At 27.0% G+C, this 15,596-nt stretch overlaps 1 protein-coding gene across 1 annotated transcript; it reads left to right on the top strand.

The window, feature by feature from the left end:
- The first annotated feature begins 281 nt into the window (after positions 1-281).
- LOC100162573 (androgen-induced gene 1 protein) lies at positions 282-14,503 on the top strand. The gene is made up of 5 exons (XM_001948958.4): positions 282-809; positions 7,807-7,956; positions 9,667-9,884; positions 13,669-13,829; positions 13,940-14,503. Exons 1-5 carry the CDS (start codon positions 528-530, stop codon positions 13,972-13,974), a joined length of 846 nt encoding a protein of 281 aa, XP_001948993.2. The 5' UTR covers positions 282-527; the 3' UTR covers positions 13,975-14,503.
- Positions 14,504-15,596: the final 1,093 nt, after the last annotated feature.

Genomic DNA, 15,596 nt, shown 5'->3' with positions numbered 1-15,596 from the left:
AAAATCGCATTGTCCGAACACTCGTGTGTATAAAGTGTTGTCATTGCATATACGTAAATAGTGTACGGCTAGGGTGGTGGGAGTAAAACTCGCGGGCCTTGCACGATGCGCGTTACATGCGCGCGTAATGTAACGTTTTGCGTGAGTCTTGCGCTTACTCGCCTACCACCACACAATAATAATACATTATTATAAAATATAATATACATATAATACAATTATTATTATTATTGTTACTAATATACAAACGTATATAATATGATACATAAGACCACAACGCGTGGTTCCCTCGTAGAACGGTCAGTGGCGTTCCGCCACAAGTGTCCGGTAGCGACGTAGCAGGATTTGCAGCAGTAGCAGTGTACCAGCTACCTACCTGATATTATATAGCTATCATAGCACCCGCTGCGGCCGACCGACGAGGGCCCCGAACAATATCGTCGCCGTCACCGTATACCGCGGTTACCGTAACGTATATAATAATAATATTAAAAATAATATACCATATTATTATATACATAATATATATGGCGTTAACATCACGATACACGACGATGGAAGCGTCGTCGTCGTCGTCGTCGTCAGTGAAGCAGCCCGCGGCCGTCGTTACTTCCGCGTTGCGCTGCTGGTCGTACACAAAAGCGGAGCGCCAGCATCTGTTCAGGGTGTCTCGATTGTTCATCACGTTATATTACGTGTACGTGTCGTACTACGGGCTGTTTGTGTTGGATCTGAACGGCGTCGATCATCCAACGTGGGGTAACCTAGGTTCCAACTGGTGGTGGAAATGCGTCTCCGTGTGGAATCTGGTAAGAGACTGCTGCTGCTGCTGCTGGAAAGTGGCGTTTATTGTTTAATTCAATATTATATATTATATTATATCAATGCGCAAGCCGCTATTTTGACATAATAATATTTCCCTAACTAAGCAAGGTATAATTTTGACAACCACGTGTAGTACCCATGACGTACAGTAATAGGTACCTATATACATATTATTTGCTACGAAACGTCAAATTGTGGAGAAAATAAATAGGTAAAATAAAATAGGTACGTATAAGTAATATCACGTTAACATCGTAAATTAGGCCCTATAAACTCTAAAAAGATGTTGAAATATGCTCTTAACGATTTCGTGTTTTTTTGCACACTACATTATGAGAAATGTAAACGTATTTTTAAAGCAAGACACGATTACTAAAAAAATATGTTAATACATTTATAAATAAATATGAAACATAATTAATTTAGGATTTGTTTTGAATATTTTATTATTATGGCAAAATAATTAAAGCAATGCAAACGATTTTAAAGATATTTGAATAATATTATCAGTTAAGTACGATATTTATATTAACTTAAATATTAAATTAAAACTTTTTATTATACCTATCTGTATTTTTTATGTTTTATAGATATAAAAATAGTGTTGTTACTGATTAAAAGTGCATTTCAAGAATAAAACTACAATGGGTACCATCTAATCATAGTATATTATAGAATCATATGACATTATAAATTGAATTCTCAATTTAAGTGTTTTTACGAACAGTGAATAATTATTTAATTAAACAAGTTTAAATAAGTGTATTTTAATAATATTAAATTGATACATAAAGTTCTTGTTTAATACAATTTTTTTACGGTAGGTAGTTGATGATTTATGTAATTTTTATATTATTTCATAACTGCAGTTATTACTCGTGTGTCAATGGGCATAGTATAATAGTAGATGTATATTATATTAAATTAATATTCATTCAGTTTCTTTTTATTCGCGATAAATAATGTTTAATTGGTATCTATATTAGCATTAAGGATCTAAAGTTATATTTTAATTCTTTAATAGTATTGTAAAGTTATTATAGTAGGTGCTTAATAATAATATAACTTATAATAAATGAAAAATATGTAGCTATACTATTAAATATAGGTACCAATTTGTTTTTTATTCATCAGTTGTTGAAAAAAAATGTATTGAATTAGAATAAATCAGAATCATGTATATTATAGTAAGTTATTTATAAGTAATAATAATAATAATAATAATAATAACAAGGACAGAACAATGTATACTTAACATGATATGTTGTTTTAAAATATTAAATTATATAATTTACTTAATTTTCTATAGATATCGGGATTTACCAATACATTCATATTAATTCAAGATTTCATATTAAACAAATTCCAAATTATTAAAATTACTTACTTATTTACCTCGTATATCTATTAAACCCTATTTCAATAGGTAACACAATAATAATTTTAAAAAACATTCACATTATAGTTTGATGCATTTGGTGTATAGAAATAGGTTTTTATTATTAATTGATAGAAAAATATTGATATATTTTAATCTTTAATTATCCGTGTCATTATAAAGAATTGTAGTATAATAGGCCATAGGAACAACTTATGCCATGACCTGTAATTATAAAGTGTGGTAAACTTAAAGTAAATCGTCGTTAATTGATGTCTGATGATGTGTTTAATATAATGTATAGGTATAATTTATTTCCTGTAAATATCACTATATGAGTAGCCTTATCACGTTATGTTTACGTCACGTAGTTATGTATATTGTGCTTATTTTCAACAATATACCTAAGTACTGATTTTTTTTCTAGTAAATAAAAAACAATCTTTAAATAAGAATTCTGGCCGTCTCCAATTACTATATCACTTTATTACTATATTTAACTTATGCCATATCAATAAATTAATTATAGTTTATAATTTTTCAAACACAATTCTGAGTTTAACAAATTACTTAATATATATTATGTATTATACACGAATAAATACCTATATAATTGATTAGAGTGAAAACTAAATTATTCAGTTTCGTATAATTAGTTACTACTTTTAGAGACTATGTTCTATTTTAAAATAATATATTTAATATGCAGTATTAAATTTTAATCGTCTTCCGTTATTAATGCATTATATTTGAGTATTTGACACCGTAACAATGTCAAAAATGAATATTAAACGTTTATAGTGTCGGCATGTATATATAATATTAGTAAATACAGAGTCAAACGTAAAAGACTTTAAACAAATGCAACCTATCTGTAGGTACCTACATACATTCTACGGTTATTCGCTGACTGCACGTCCGGCTTTGTAGTTTGTAAAATTGAAACCCACTAAAGTAGGTGACCAAACGGAATGAAAAAAAAATAATAATAATCAAGCTAAATCAGCGATATTTGTTCTATACACATAAAAGAACGGAGTTTAAAATTGTATACCATATAAACTGAAATTTTGCTTAATTCTACTTCAATCAAAACAAATGCAATATTTAGTAGATATTAGCGTAAATATTATACTAATTATCTACATCTGCAGATGTACTTACCTAATATATTTAATCTACATGATTTAATAAGATAATACTTTTTAAATATTATAATTAATTACTCATAAATCATAATTATGAATTGTAACTATTCAATGTAAGTGCCCGTCGGCCGTCCCTGAATCAATCAACATAAATTTCGTTTAATTTCATCACGATATAAATATAAATATTAGAAATTAATTTTAACGGACGAATTAGTATAATATAATATATAAATATATACCCAAAGTATTCAAAATGTCAACGTCTCAGAGTTTATTTGTGTTATTAATAAGTAATAAGTAATAATATCGAAAACAATACAATATATGCAGTTGATGGGCAATAATGCAATATATCAAATTTTCTGTTTTTTTTGGATATCTTAGCATATTTATAAGTTTATAATATTTAATAGTAAATTACTAGCGTTTTACGTTTAACCAATATATCCATCTTCTTTTCAACTTTATTCTATCGTTGTGATTCACTTATCGTTTTACTTAGGTATCATATAAACAAAAATATGTCTATATTTTAATAATTATAATTTATTCATTAAAAATACATTAAAAGGTCCAATTTTGTACATTTTACATAATGTGCAGATAAATTCAGAAATATATAGGTAGGTAATGAGTAGTTTGAACTAGATTGAACATCTAACTGTTTTGTGCATATTTAAAATTTTCAGATCTTGAACAAGTATATTATATAGTTTTGTATAGTGTAAACAAACTCAACAGTCAAACATTATACAACATAAATGCATTATAATATAATAATACATAGTTTTTCAGTGAACTGCAGAGAAGGTTATAAATTCGGTTATATAATTAGCCAAATTTGAATTAGAATTTGTCCGAAACTCTACAATTCTACCTACATCATGCGTTAAATACTTAATGGCTAATTATATTTTTAAATGTATTATTTAAGACCAATACATAATATATGAATCATACATTTCTATTTAAAAATGATAATACCATTCGGATATTTGGTGTAATGACTCAATTGTATTATTGTCGTGGTAATCAGTTTTCGCAAAGCAAAGCAAATTTTTTATGCTGGTATTAAATTTCATAATACTATAATATGTTTTTGATCTGAAACATTTTCCGCATTCGCCACTCATCCAATAAAACAGTCTATTATATAACTATGTTCAACATCCAAGGCAATTTTATATATCTATTATTAAGTTAAATACTCATTTTCTCAAAAAGTAATAACATTTTCATCCCTTTTTTTTCATAATTTGAGTTCATATTACTAGGTAATAATATTGAAAAAATATAGTTATTGCCTTCATCGTTATAATTTTTTAATTTTTTTTACTTTTTTGAATGGCTGAATACATTTTTAATTTCATATTCAAAAGCAGAATATTTTTCAGTGAATTCAATGCCATATGTAATTAATGTTGTACACAAGTTGTAAATTATTAACAACTGTTATTACAATTAGATAAAGATGAGCTGCGAGTAGTTGACTAACGTTTTTCGTTGTATCTTTATGTTATTTTATTTCCACTCTTTCATTAAAACTTTAAATGCTTTCAGTAATAATAGTTATATAAGTGTAATGATTAATAAAACAACTCGTTTTAAATTCTACTTTTATACATTTAAGTATTGAATTATCTGAAAAAAATTCTTATTGGAATATGAAATTAAAATGGATGCTGTCTTTGAAAAAACTAAAAATTATAACAATAAAAAATAGAATTATATTTTATATTCTTCAACAATTTTTATTTTTTAATGACTTAAAATGATGTAAGACTCTATTTCCAAATGCATAAATACTTATGGGGGACGAGGTGGCCGAGCGGTCTAAAGCGTCGGTTGCGGCGCTGCCGTCACCGGCTCGATTCTCGGTCACTGGGCGGCATTTTTCTTCGGGCAAGTCACGGCGTCCGGAGAACAAGTGCCGCCATCCCCCACCCGGGCATGGCAGATACCTACGGGTGCCCACTAAAAAATCTGCCAAAACTCTACACACGTGTAAACAAAACTACAGTACCCTCCCCTACAAACAAACCAAAAAAAAAAAATACAAAAAACAGCTAATGGCCATAGTTGCAGGGCTTAATGATCAATAAAAAAAAAAATAAATAAAAATTCATTTTGAGAAAATCATTGTTATTAACCTTTTTAAAGAATCATCTTGTAATATAATTATACATTTCAAAAATTGTTAATATGATGCAGTATGATTCCATAAATTGTATATACCTAATTAACACGCGTTCAATGACACATGTTTTCGAAATCATGAACATTTCCGTATTTACCACTGTCGATTTGTAGTCGACAAATATAGTGTTAATTTGATAGGTAATAATTTTGACTGGGAATGGGATAACGTTTTGACTTATGGTAGGTAGGCGATTATAGATAGGTACTGTTTCAAAAATCTAAGAATATAGTTGGTTTTTATTTTTTAGTAGGTACCTATTCATGTTTTCCTCAATATGACGGAGTTTACTACCTATGTCTATTATCTTTGATAATAATAAGACACCAGTTACGGATCAAGGGGGACTAAGGGGCTTTAATAGTTTAGCATTGGATGTATTATAGGTACTTATTACGTATAATATTATAATAGACACTTGTTGTCCTCTATTGTCTGTCAGAAAACAATTGTAGCCACCATTTCAGATTTATATATTCACGCCTGTTAGTGACTGACCACTGTCGAGTGTCAAAAATTAAAAAGTAGTAATGAATTTACTGTTTTAAGTGTATGAAATGATATTGTTTCTTATTTTTTTTTGACAACGTTAAATAAACATAGGAAATTAAACTAAGATTTCCAAATATATGAGTAGGTATAATTATATAGTCAATGGTAGATGGTTTTTGAACAATGTGATTATAAAGAAGCAATTTTTTTTATACAAACTAAACGTACCTATACAACTAAATTAATCATCATTCAAATTTATTTTCAAAATTTTAGACTACTATAAGATCTTTTAAGTTACTTATTTTATTACTATCACTACAGGCACCCTTATTAGTCTAACATTTCAATATGCAATTACATTTTTAAAATTAACGACCCTGTGGTCGTCAAATGATACTATCTAAGCCCACTGCTCCCCGAAGAGTTATCTTAAAATAAATTTAAGATCCAAAAGTTTTTGTTTACATGGATGAAATTCCGTGTTTGTGTATCCATCCACGTTTCAAAGCTAATAGTGCCTGATAATGATTCATATATCGTATTATTATTTAAAATCGAAATAATTAGGCACAGTGGAAGTGTGAAACCTCTCTTAACGGATACCTCTGAATAGCCCTTATTGGACACTTATATGTATTATATACAATACGTGTTGATCCCTGTAAACATTGTCGTGCCATTTGGTGACAAAGTCAAGCCCAGACTCTTAAGTCTATGTCTAATTACCATCGAAGATTATAATAGTACATATGAAAATTGTATAGGAACGTTCACAAAACTTGATAAGTATATAACATCAACAAACTTCTAGTCAATCTTTATTTAATAATGTCATTGTATAAAAACTGAAGTCATTTTAGACGTTTCCTAGGAAATGTAATTATATTATAAATTATAATTTATCATCATTACCAGTAGGTAACATATTTATACAATTATAAAATATATATACCTATTACCCATATTATGTTTATTACCATCATTACCGATTATAATATTATAAATCATGTGGTGTGATGTATTATGTAATATAAGAGTACATATTATATTTTGAATTACCTATTATTAAATCGGTAAATACCTATTACCTATATAGTCTTAAAAAGTATCATATCATACGACATACAGTATTCTGATATGTTATGTGTACAATGTACATGTCTATATTAATTATAGTATTAGGTATATGATGGTTGTACCTATATTATGTAGATAGTAGATACTTACCTAATACCTATGATGGTTTCACGTTGCATTCTTTACTATAAAATATAAGTGAATAAAACCAATCTAATCGCATTATAATGTATTATTAATTTTTTGATCTTTCTAACAATTAGTTACATAGGTAAACATTTTTTTTTTAAATTTCAATCATTTAACAGTCTGTTAAAATGGTACAATAAGCTTATAAGTGATGACTGATGAGTGATAAGAGATGACATTTATTTATTTAGTATATTAAGAAGCTTGATGGCGTGAGGGAAGTACCATTCTGTAATGACAGCACTTAGGCATGAATTTATGTGCTTATGGTGTTTAAATTAAATAAGGTCTCAAGGCCATTGTAACCACTAACCTGTGCCTTCTGGGAGGGTTTCCGGGAATATATATTTAAAATTGAATTGTAATTTTTTGTAAATCTGTTAACTATAAAAATCTTAGTTTTTATAATTTGTACCTATCTAATAAAATAATTTTGCTTGCGTTAGTATTAATTGTATTTATATATAATGCAGTTTATTTTACATTTTTTACAGATATTGCAAATTTCTTACTTTATTTATTGCACGGTTTTCATAGACTTTGCCGATTCAGGCCCTGGAAAGTCGTGGAAAAAACTTAGATTACAACAGAACAAGAAAATAAGAGATTTCATATTTGTCAGCCTTGTATTCCCATTAACAATTGTAAGTATTATTTATTTGACTAAACAATTAAAACTTACTATATAATTTATTGAAGAACTTTTTTAATTAAAAATGCATAATTATGTGTTGACTATTAAGATGCATACTGCATATGCATTATGAAATATGAATAGGTATCTAAAAGATGTTCGAAATAATTATTATTATCTATAGGTACCTATAATTTATAATATTATTTTAATCATAATAAATACAACTACCGTATCTTTTTTAGAATAGATTATATACCTAATATGTTTTAAATGGTATTGATGAATTAAAGTTAATATTAATAGAGTCTCATAAATGTTGTCTAATGATGAGTAATTTTTAATGAGTATTATGATTTACGACTTAAGTCTATAAATATTGAATTATTGTTGTAAGTATAACACTCTTTCTTTAACATAATTCAAGGTTCTTACGATTAATGATTGCACTAATTAAAATTAAATTATTTTGAAAAAAAATTCTACACGCGTCTACACAAACGTTCCATAACACAAATTAACCTTCAATATTGTATTTCTACAATATATTTTTTTATTTCTGTTTTTGTCAGTAAAATATTTAAATAATGATGAATAATACTTTTCACTATATCAAATATTACCAAAATTGCCTATAGGTTAGAAAGGCTATAAGTTGTACAAAAATCATCCGATATTTATTGACTTCATCAGTTTTAACGATTATGTTATTGATAGATAATTAATATTATAAATCGTTGCACAAATCTTTATTTATATTATTATTTTGATAGTATGAATATGTCGATAATAGAATATTTTATATTGACTAATTTAATTTTATCGAAGCAATAAAACTTAATGGACCAAAATCGGGCCCATAAGTTAAGGAATCAAATATCAATAGTGACTAACGGTCGATAACTTATTGATTCTTATAATGTTATATATAATATAGATAGATAATATATTATATATAGGTACATAGATTATAGGACATCCCTTTACCTAATATACACGGTATACCGTGAGCGAAGAGTCTACTATAGTTACCGTAATTGTTATTAGTGGTAATAGTAAGACGACAATTTTTTATCAACCCATAATCTGCTACTTTTTTAATTATATAATTACATATTATTTTATCAGTGTTTTTAATTTACATAATATTATCACGGATTAAGATATATTAAGATTTACTAAGATATCTTAGTTAGCTAGTTAGTCAGTCAGTTTATCCGTGATAATTATTTAAAGTACCTACAAACTAAAATAGTACATATTATATGTTTGTATTGTGATTTCACATTCACTTATCACGGTTTTTTGTGATACCACACTTTAACTACATGTGAGTATGTGACCACTGTGGTAGCTAGACAGCTAGTATGCTTTTCGATCACACTTAAATTATATTATGTATGGTTATATACGCATAATATATTTTATTTATATACATAAAATAAATATTATATGTATGTGTGTGTATATAGGTACAGAATAATTTTTCAGCTTACTCGTCCCATTTTCTTTATTAGAAGGACTGTCCTATGGAGATACAAACATAAAAAATCTAAAAATCAGAATTGTAATAAATGTGTAGGTAATTAACTTAATTAATCATATGAATGGGGCAAATAACACTATTCATTATTAAATAACATCTAATATCAAATACCTATGTGCTTCATAATTTCACTAGCAATCTATAAATAGTACAATTATATGATAATATGTTTAGTATGTATGTGTCATGTTTTGGGCAATCTGTGCGGTGAACAAGCCACTGTTGTTTCCGAACGAAATGAACAATTGGGTACCAGATTGGTACAACCACGCAGTGCATACCAATCCGATCGTGTTAACGCTTTTCGATATGGCCACCACCAAGTATCGTCTGCCCAAACTAATCGAATCCACGGCGGGGCTGTTCGCTCTGTCTGCCTCATACGTCACATGGTAAGACCCTCAACCCATTAATAATATCGATTACCCAGTCATATTTATTTCAATGTATGTTGATAATAAATTGTTGATCTAGTATTCTAGTATAATATAATTAAAAGGCCACAAAAAAATAATAATATATAAATAGCACTGAAAAACAATCCACAATATTACACTGTAATGTATAAATATAAACAAATAATGCGATTAATTTTATTATTTTGAACCATGTGCGTGCACATTTTCAAGGGTAAACACAACTTATACATTGAACTTGAGATATAATATATATATTGCATTTTATATAGGTACCTACTACGCAGAAGTAGATACATGATTTTAATTTCAATATTCTACTGTACGTATATAATGACACTTGAATGACAAACGCGTCTTCAATCCACAATAATTCTACAGACAATAATATATAATTAAACATGTACTTTGTGCATGTACTTACCTCATATTGCATTACTTCCCATGATTGAGAAACATATTGGTTGACATATTGATTGCGAATATACATAATATATAGGTACCTACATAGAAATAAGTCGTACTTAAATAGTATGAAAGAATTACGCGATTGGAGAAATCGAGTAGGAATATTTTAATAAAGTGAAAAATGCTAAGTTCTTTTCAAGATAATTATTACATAAATCCATCGAAATTTAATATTTAAACGAAAAATTACGATTTTAGTTATTTGAAATTAATTCAAAAAAAAAAAAAAATTATTCGTTGAAGCTTTTTGTTACTGCACGTCTGCATGTATTATTATTTATTATACATAATGCAATTTTTAAAATATTTAAATTAATTTTAAGCTACATTTATACCAGGAACATATTCAATACCATTCTACGGTATTGATTATAATTAAATAACAACTGTAGGTAGTAATATTCTATAAATTTTTTTTTTTTTTTAATTTTTATTAGCTAATATACAATCTATGCACAAAGGCATAAGAAGAATATGTGCTAGAATAATTTTGAACATGAAAAAGGGCGAGGGAAGAAACCATCCAGTGGTAGCACTTCCTTGTATTCTATAAAATAATATTTTAATAATTATTATAAAATAGGTGTAATGTATATGCTATTTATTTTTTTTTTGTAAAAATTAGTTCAATTTAGCTTATTACTTACAAATAATAATAGATAAATAAACTGTTAGTATAAATATATAATGATATATCCTAAAAAAAACAGACTGACGGTCTTCGCTCAGAATCATTTTTCATCATAAACACAATATTACAATGTATTATCATTGAATTCAAATTTAACACATCTATTACAGTGACGAGTTTTATTCAACACCTACTATATAGATAACAAATAATTTCCGTATTTTAGTAAAATTTGATATATTAAATTTTTCAACATAATTTTGATTTTAAACATTTATTTTATTTCCTTAAAGAGAAATACTAAGCCTCATTGAAAACAATTCAAATTTACCTAACTAGTTTTTATTAATTTGAAATTAAATATTAGAAACTTTAATAATATTGGCTTGGGCATTTAGTTAGTTGGTAATAAGAAATAACCTTGTGATAAAGAATAATAATCTAAACATTTAGCTATCGCCTATCAGTCAGTAATAGGTAATATCTAATAATAAGATAATTGGGTCAAGAACACTGCAATCATAGATCATATTGTCATAGGAATAAATCTTAGTAATAGTTTTGTTTGGTATGAATTTGAACTTTAAAATACCTCTTATACACCAAATGACCCAAATACTACTATTTTTATTGATTACCTATATAATATAATAACTTTTAAAGACATCCTAAAAATTAATTTAAAATACCCAGTTCTTTTCATTATATTGATTGGATAATTCATTGATTTGTTTATAGTTATTGTAGTAATTAAAAACGAATAACTGCTTGAAATTTTCACAAATGTAAATAGATACTAGCATTTTACATACATGGTTCAAAATATGTTGTCAGTTTTTGAGCTACTTATTAAAATTTGAAATTTTTTATTTTATTTAGTTTTTTTATATAAAAATTGATAAAAAAATTTTTGTTTGATTAAAAATCTTGAAAATGTAATGCAAGTTCCCCATAAGTCGTTATTATAGGTTATTTAAAATTTTTAAAGAAACATTGGAATTTTTTTTTATAAACTAATGAAGTTATAAACGAAATTCGTCAAAATTACAAAATTTTAAAACTATATTCATACATTTTTCAGTTTTTACAACTAAGGCTAGACAATTCAATAAGTGTCTTACAATATTTTTCACGAGTATTTCATACTAGAACCAACAAATATAATATACAGGGTGAATCAAATGATGATTTTGGGAATTTTTAAATAGGAATAAGGCATTGAAACACTATATTTTCAAATTCTTCAGATATTTTTACTACTTAAGAGGTGTCATGTGTGCTGTAGCGATGCAAACTTCTGTTTTACAAATGATAACCTCGCTTTTTTATTGTAGGTAAATTATTTAATTAAATTAGTAGATTTTTTTTTTTTTTTTGATTACCTAATTCAAAATTTGAACGTTTTTCACTTATTAAAATTTTGATATTACCTAAGGAAAATAGTCCTTAACAATGACTTTACTGAAATAAATTATAGATTGAATATCGTATATCTAGTATACGACCATTTTTTAAATTATGTATGTAAAAACATTCGAAACATGAATGCAATACAGTATTAATATTGATACAATAAAATAAATTATTACAATTTTAAAATCACCATAGTCCTGATATCGTCCAAACCCATTATCATGAGGCATTATCATTATTTATCCGTATACGTAAAGTTAAATGCTTTAAAAACAAGGCACTGGTTAGAATTTTGATTTTGATATGCCACAATTTTCAGAACAATTATCCATTGAATAATGTACTGTATTATAAATGGGGATTCTCATTTGAAATATGGAAGTTTATGTCACCACAGGACACTCCTTAATAAGTACAAAAAATGTCGAGAATTTAAAAATACCGTCTTTATGTATATTTTAAAATTATATAAATCAGATTTTGAATGACTGCATTATTGAAGAAAAGGGGGGTTGAAATAGCTCGGCTAATCACCGTGTATAAACCTAATTTTTCTGTTTTAGACGTTTTAAGCTAAGAGTCGGATGAAACTATATATTTAAACGAAGAATAACGATTTTAGTTATTTTTTTATGAATAAATGTATGTTACAAACGAATTACGTGAAACTTTTAAGTGCATTATTATATATTATACTAGCTGAACCCGTGCACTTCGTTGCCCATTAAGTGTACCAACTATATGTGACTCAAACGTTGTTCAATTCGTTATTATTCGGTGTATGGTTTCAAAATTAACCTTAACTTTTCCGTTGCCCGGAATAAAAATTCTGATTCGCAGCAGTACATTATCAGGTATAGGCAATCTACTTGCGGTAGACCGCGGACCCCGTGCTGTATGTACGTTAGTGTATGATTTAACTCTAAAGTATCAAAGTTATACCAAGTTTGTCGTATTCTACTTATGGTGGATTGATATAATCAATTAATACAAAATCCTAACCTAACCTAACCGTACTAAAATCAGATGAATAAACGCAAACGCATACAAGAAAATTCATTCAAATCGTATCATAAATAACTCTACATAAAGACTTTTAATTAGGTATTATTTAATAATATTTTTTTGGTCGAAAAGTGAATCGGCCGAAAAGGGAAGGGTACGTTTTTAGTCGAAAAGTGTCTCGCCCATTAATTTATTGTTAACTGTAATTGACTATAGCTGGTACATGTTTGTTTATATTTCTAGTTTACTTTATAATAAATATACAACTGGAAGATGGGTGTATCTTATCATCGGAGAAGTTACAGAAAGTTTGACGGAAGTGATAATTTACTTTGCAGTAACGGCTTTTATCATGCCATTTATGTGTTTGTTGATTGGTCACAAAATGTGTTCATGGTTTTCAAGTATGTTTAAACTTAAAACATTACACATATTTTTTTCGCTTTTTTGAATAAATAATAATGTGCTGTTTTGTTAGGATAAATAATAATCACTGCTTTAACTTAATTTTCAGGCTCACAAATGAAAGGAAAACATAAAATGTCTTAAGAACAATATAAATATTTATAAAGTATTTATATGATAATATTGATAGATAATATTCAAACCATTATAACATAGTATTACATTATTACTTTTGCAACAACGTTTACCATAATAAATATTCTTGATTTTATTTATTAAAAACAATTATCTAGTAACATATTATTGACTATAAAATGTCATACAATTTTATTTGTATTAATGCGTAATTTTTAAATTTTATAAGTTATAATTATGTTAACATACAGAACACGTTTACGATGATTAATCGTCATAAAGCTGGTTTTGGTGAAGAACAAATGTTTTATATTTTATAATGGGTAAATCAAACGGTGTGTTGATGTGAAGTGATATTAATTATATTATTTATGGTACCTATTATTTTTATTATAATAAATAGTTACCTAAATTAAAATATGTTTTATTAGTTATTGCTAAACTAAAATTGCTCAATCATATGTTTATCTAATAAAAAAAATTGCATTAAAATTAACTGTTATGTGAAATATATGAAAATATATAAAAAAGTTTTGAATGTTATGGTGGTGTACTACAATAAAATATGTATACCTACTGTAAAACACAATTTTTTTTTAACATTGAAAAACAAATTAAATTTCTTTTTAGATTGTAGGTACCTACTTTAATACATTGCCTACTGTATATACTATATTAATATATAGTAGGTAACTAAACAAAATGTACACGTGTGTGTAAATTATCAAAATGGTTTTTATTTATCCAAAATTGCATTTAACTAATTTTATTAATATAATAAATTGCTGTTATTAACTTTAATGTTTGTATATTATGTTGTTATTTCTAAAATATAAGTTTAGGTTGTATGTCGAATTCTCACATGTATAATATAAATTATTTTTATATGTCAATTTTTGTTAAAATTATGATTAAGTATTTATAATTTATATCATGGTTTGTAAAAAAACATTTAAAATAAGATGTATAAAAGGTAAAATAAATGTTGATAGGTATACTATAATAGTCTATTGTTTATTTGTTCCATTTATATGTTTCTAGATTCTGAGTGAAGAAAATCATATTTTAATGAGCTTAATATACATTTTTTATCATGATGTGTTGTGCAATTTTTTGGGTAGAGGGGATAGCTTGTTGTGTTAAAAATGTTCCATGTGTAATCATGTAGGTAGTTTAATTATATCTAGTTAGCAGCATAGCACGTTTGAAGAACCTAAATCGAGTATAGATGGTACTTCAAAGAGATAATTTTCTCAACAGCACTTGATCTATGTCTAAAGAAAAACTACCGTCATCGTCAAAAGTGTTATATTATATTTTAATGCAAGCAAACTCGGTTCGTAGACATGTCGGCAATTATTGAACTATAGTGCAAACGAGTTTTTTCACCGACTTCCGCTCAGGGATCACGATTATTTTTTTAATGCGATAATTTATCATTGCTTTTGAATCGAATATAACAATACAAGCCAACATCCTGCGAGACCGACCGATGTCGACCGGTCTGCTTTATATTGTCCGGCTTTCAGGTTTAATTATTTAATACTGAAACATAGACACTCGAATGAAACTATTTTATACATTAAATTGATACCAATACAGACACGGCTCCCTGCTAGACTGCTGTAGTA

This window comes from Acyrthosiphon pisum, chromosome A2 (genome assembly GCF_005508785.2).
Source record: "Acyrthosiphon pisum isolate AL4f chromosome A2, pea_aphid_22Mar2018_4r6ur, whole genome shotgun sequence".
Lineage (NCBI taxonomy): Eukaryota > Metazoa > Arthropoda > Insecta > Hemiptera > Aphididae > Acyrthosiphon > Acyrthosiphon pisum.
The sequence above is the reverse complement of the archived record's forward strand: the minus strand, read 5'-3'. Positions and strand labels throughout refer to the sequence as shown.

Excerpts from the sequence above, each read along its gene's own strand:
- LOC100162573 (XM_001948958.4), top strand. The coding sequence starts at position 528 with ATGGCGTTAACATCACGATACACGACGATGGAAGCGTCGTCGTCGTCG. Across the intron at positions 810-7,806 it reads GCGTCTCCGTGTGGAATCTG|ATATTGCAAATTTCTTACTT; the intron begins GTAAGAGACTGC and ends CATTTTTTACAG. Across the intron at positions 13,830-13,939 it reads AATGTGTTCATGGTTTTCAA|GCTCACAAATGAAAGGAAAA; the intron begins GTATGTTTAAAC and ends CTTAATTTTCAG.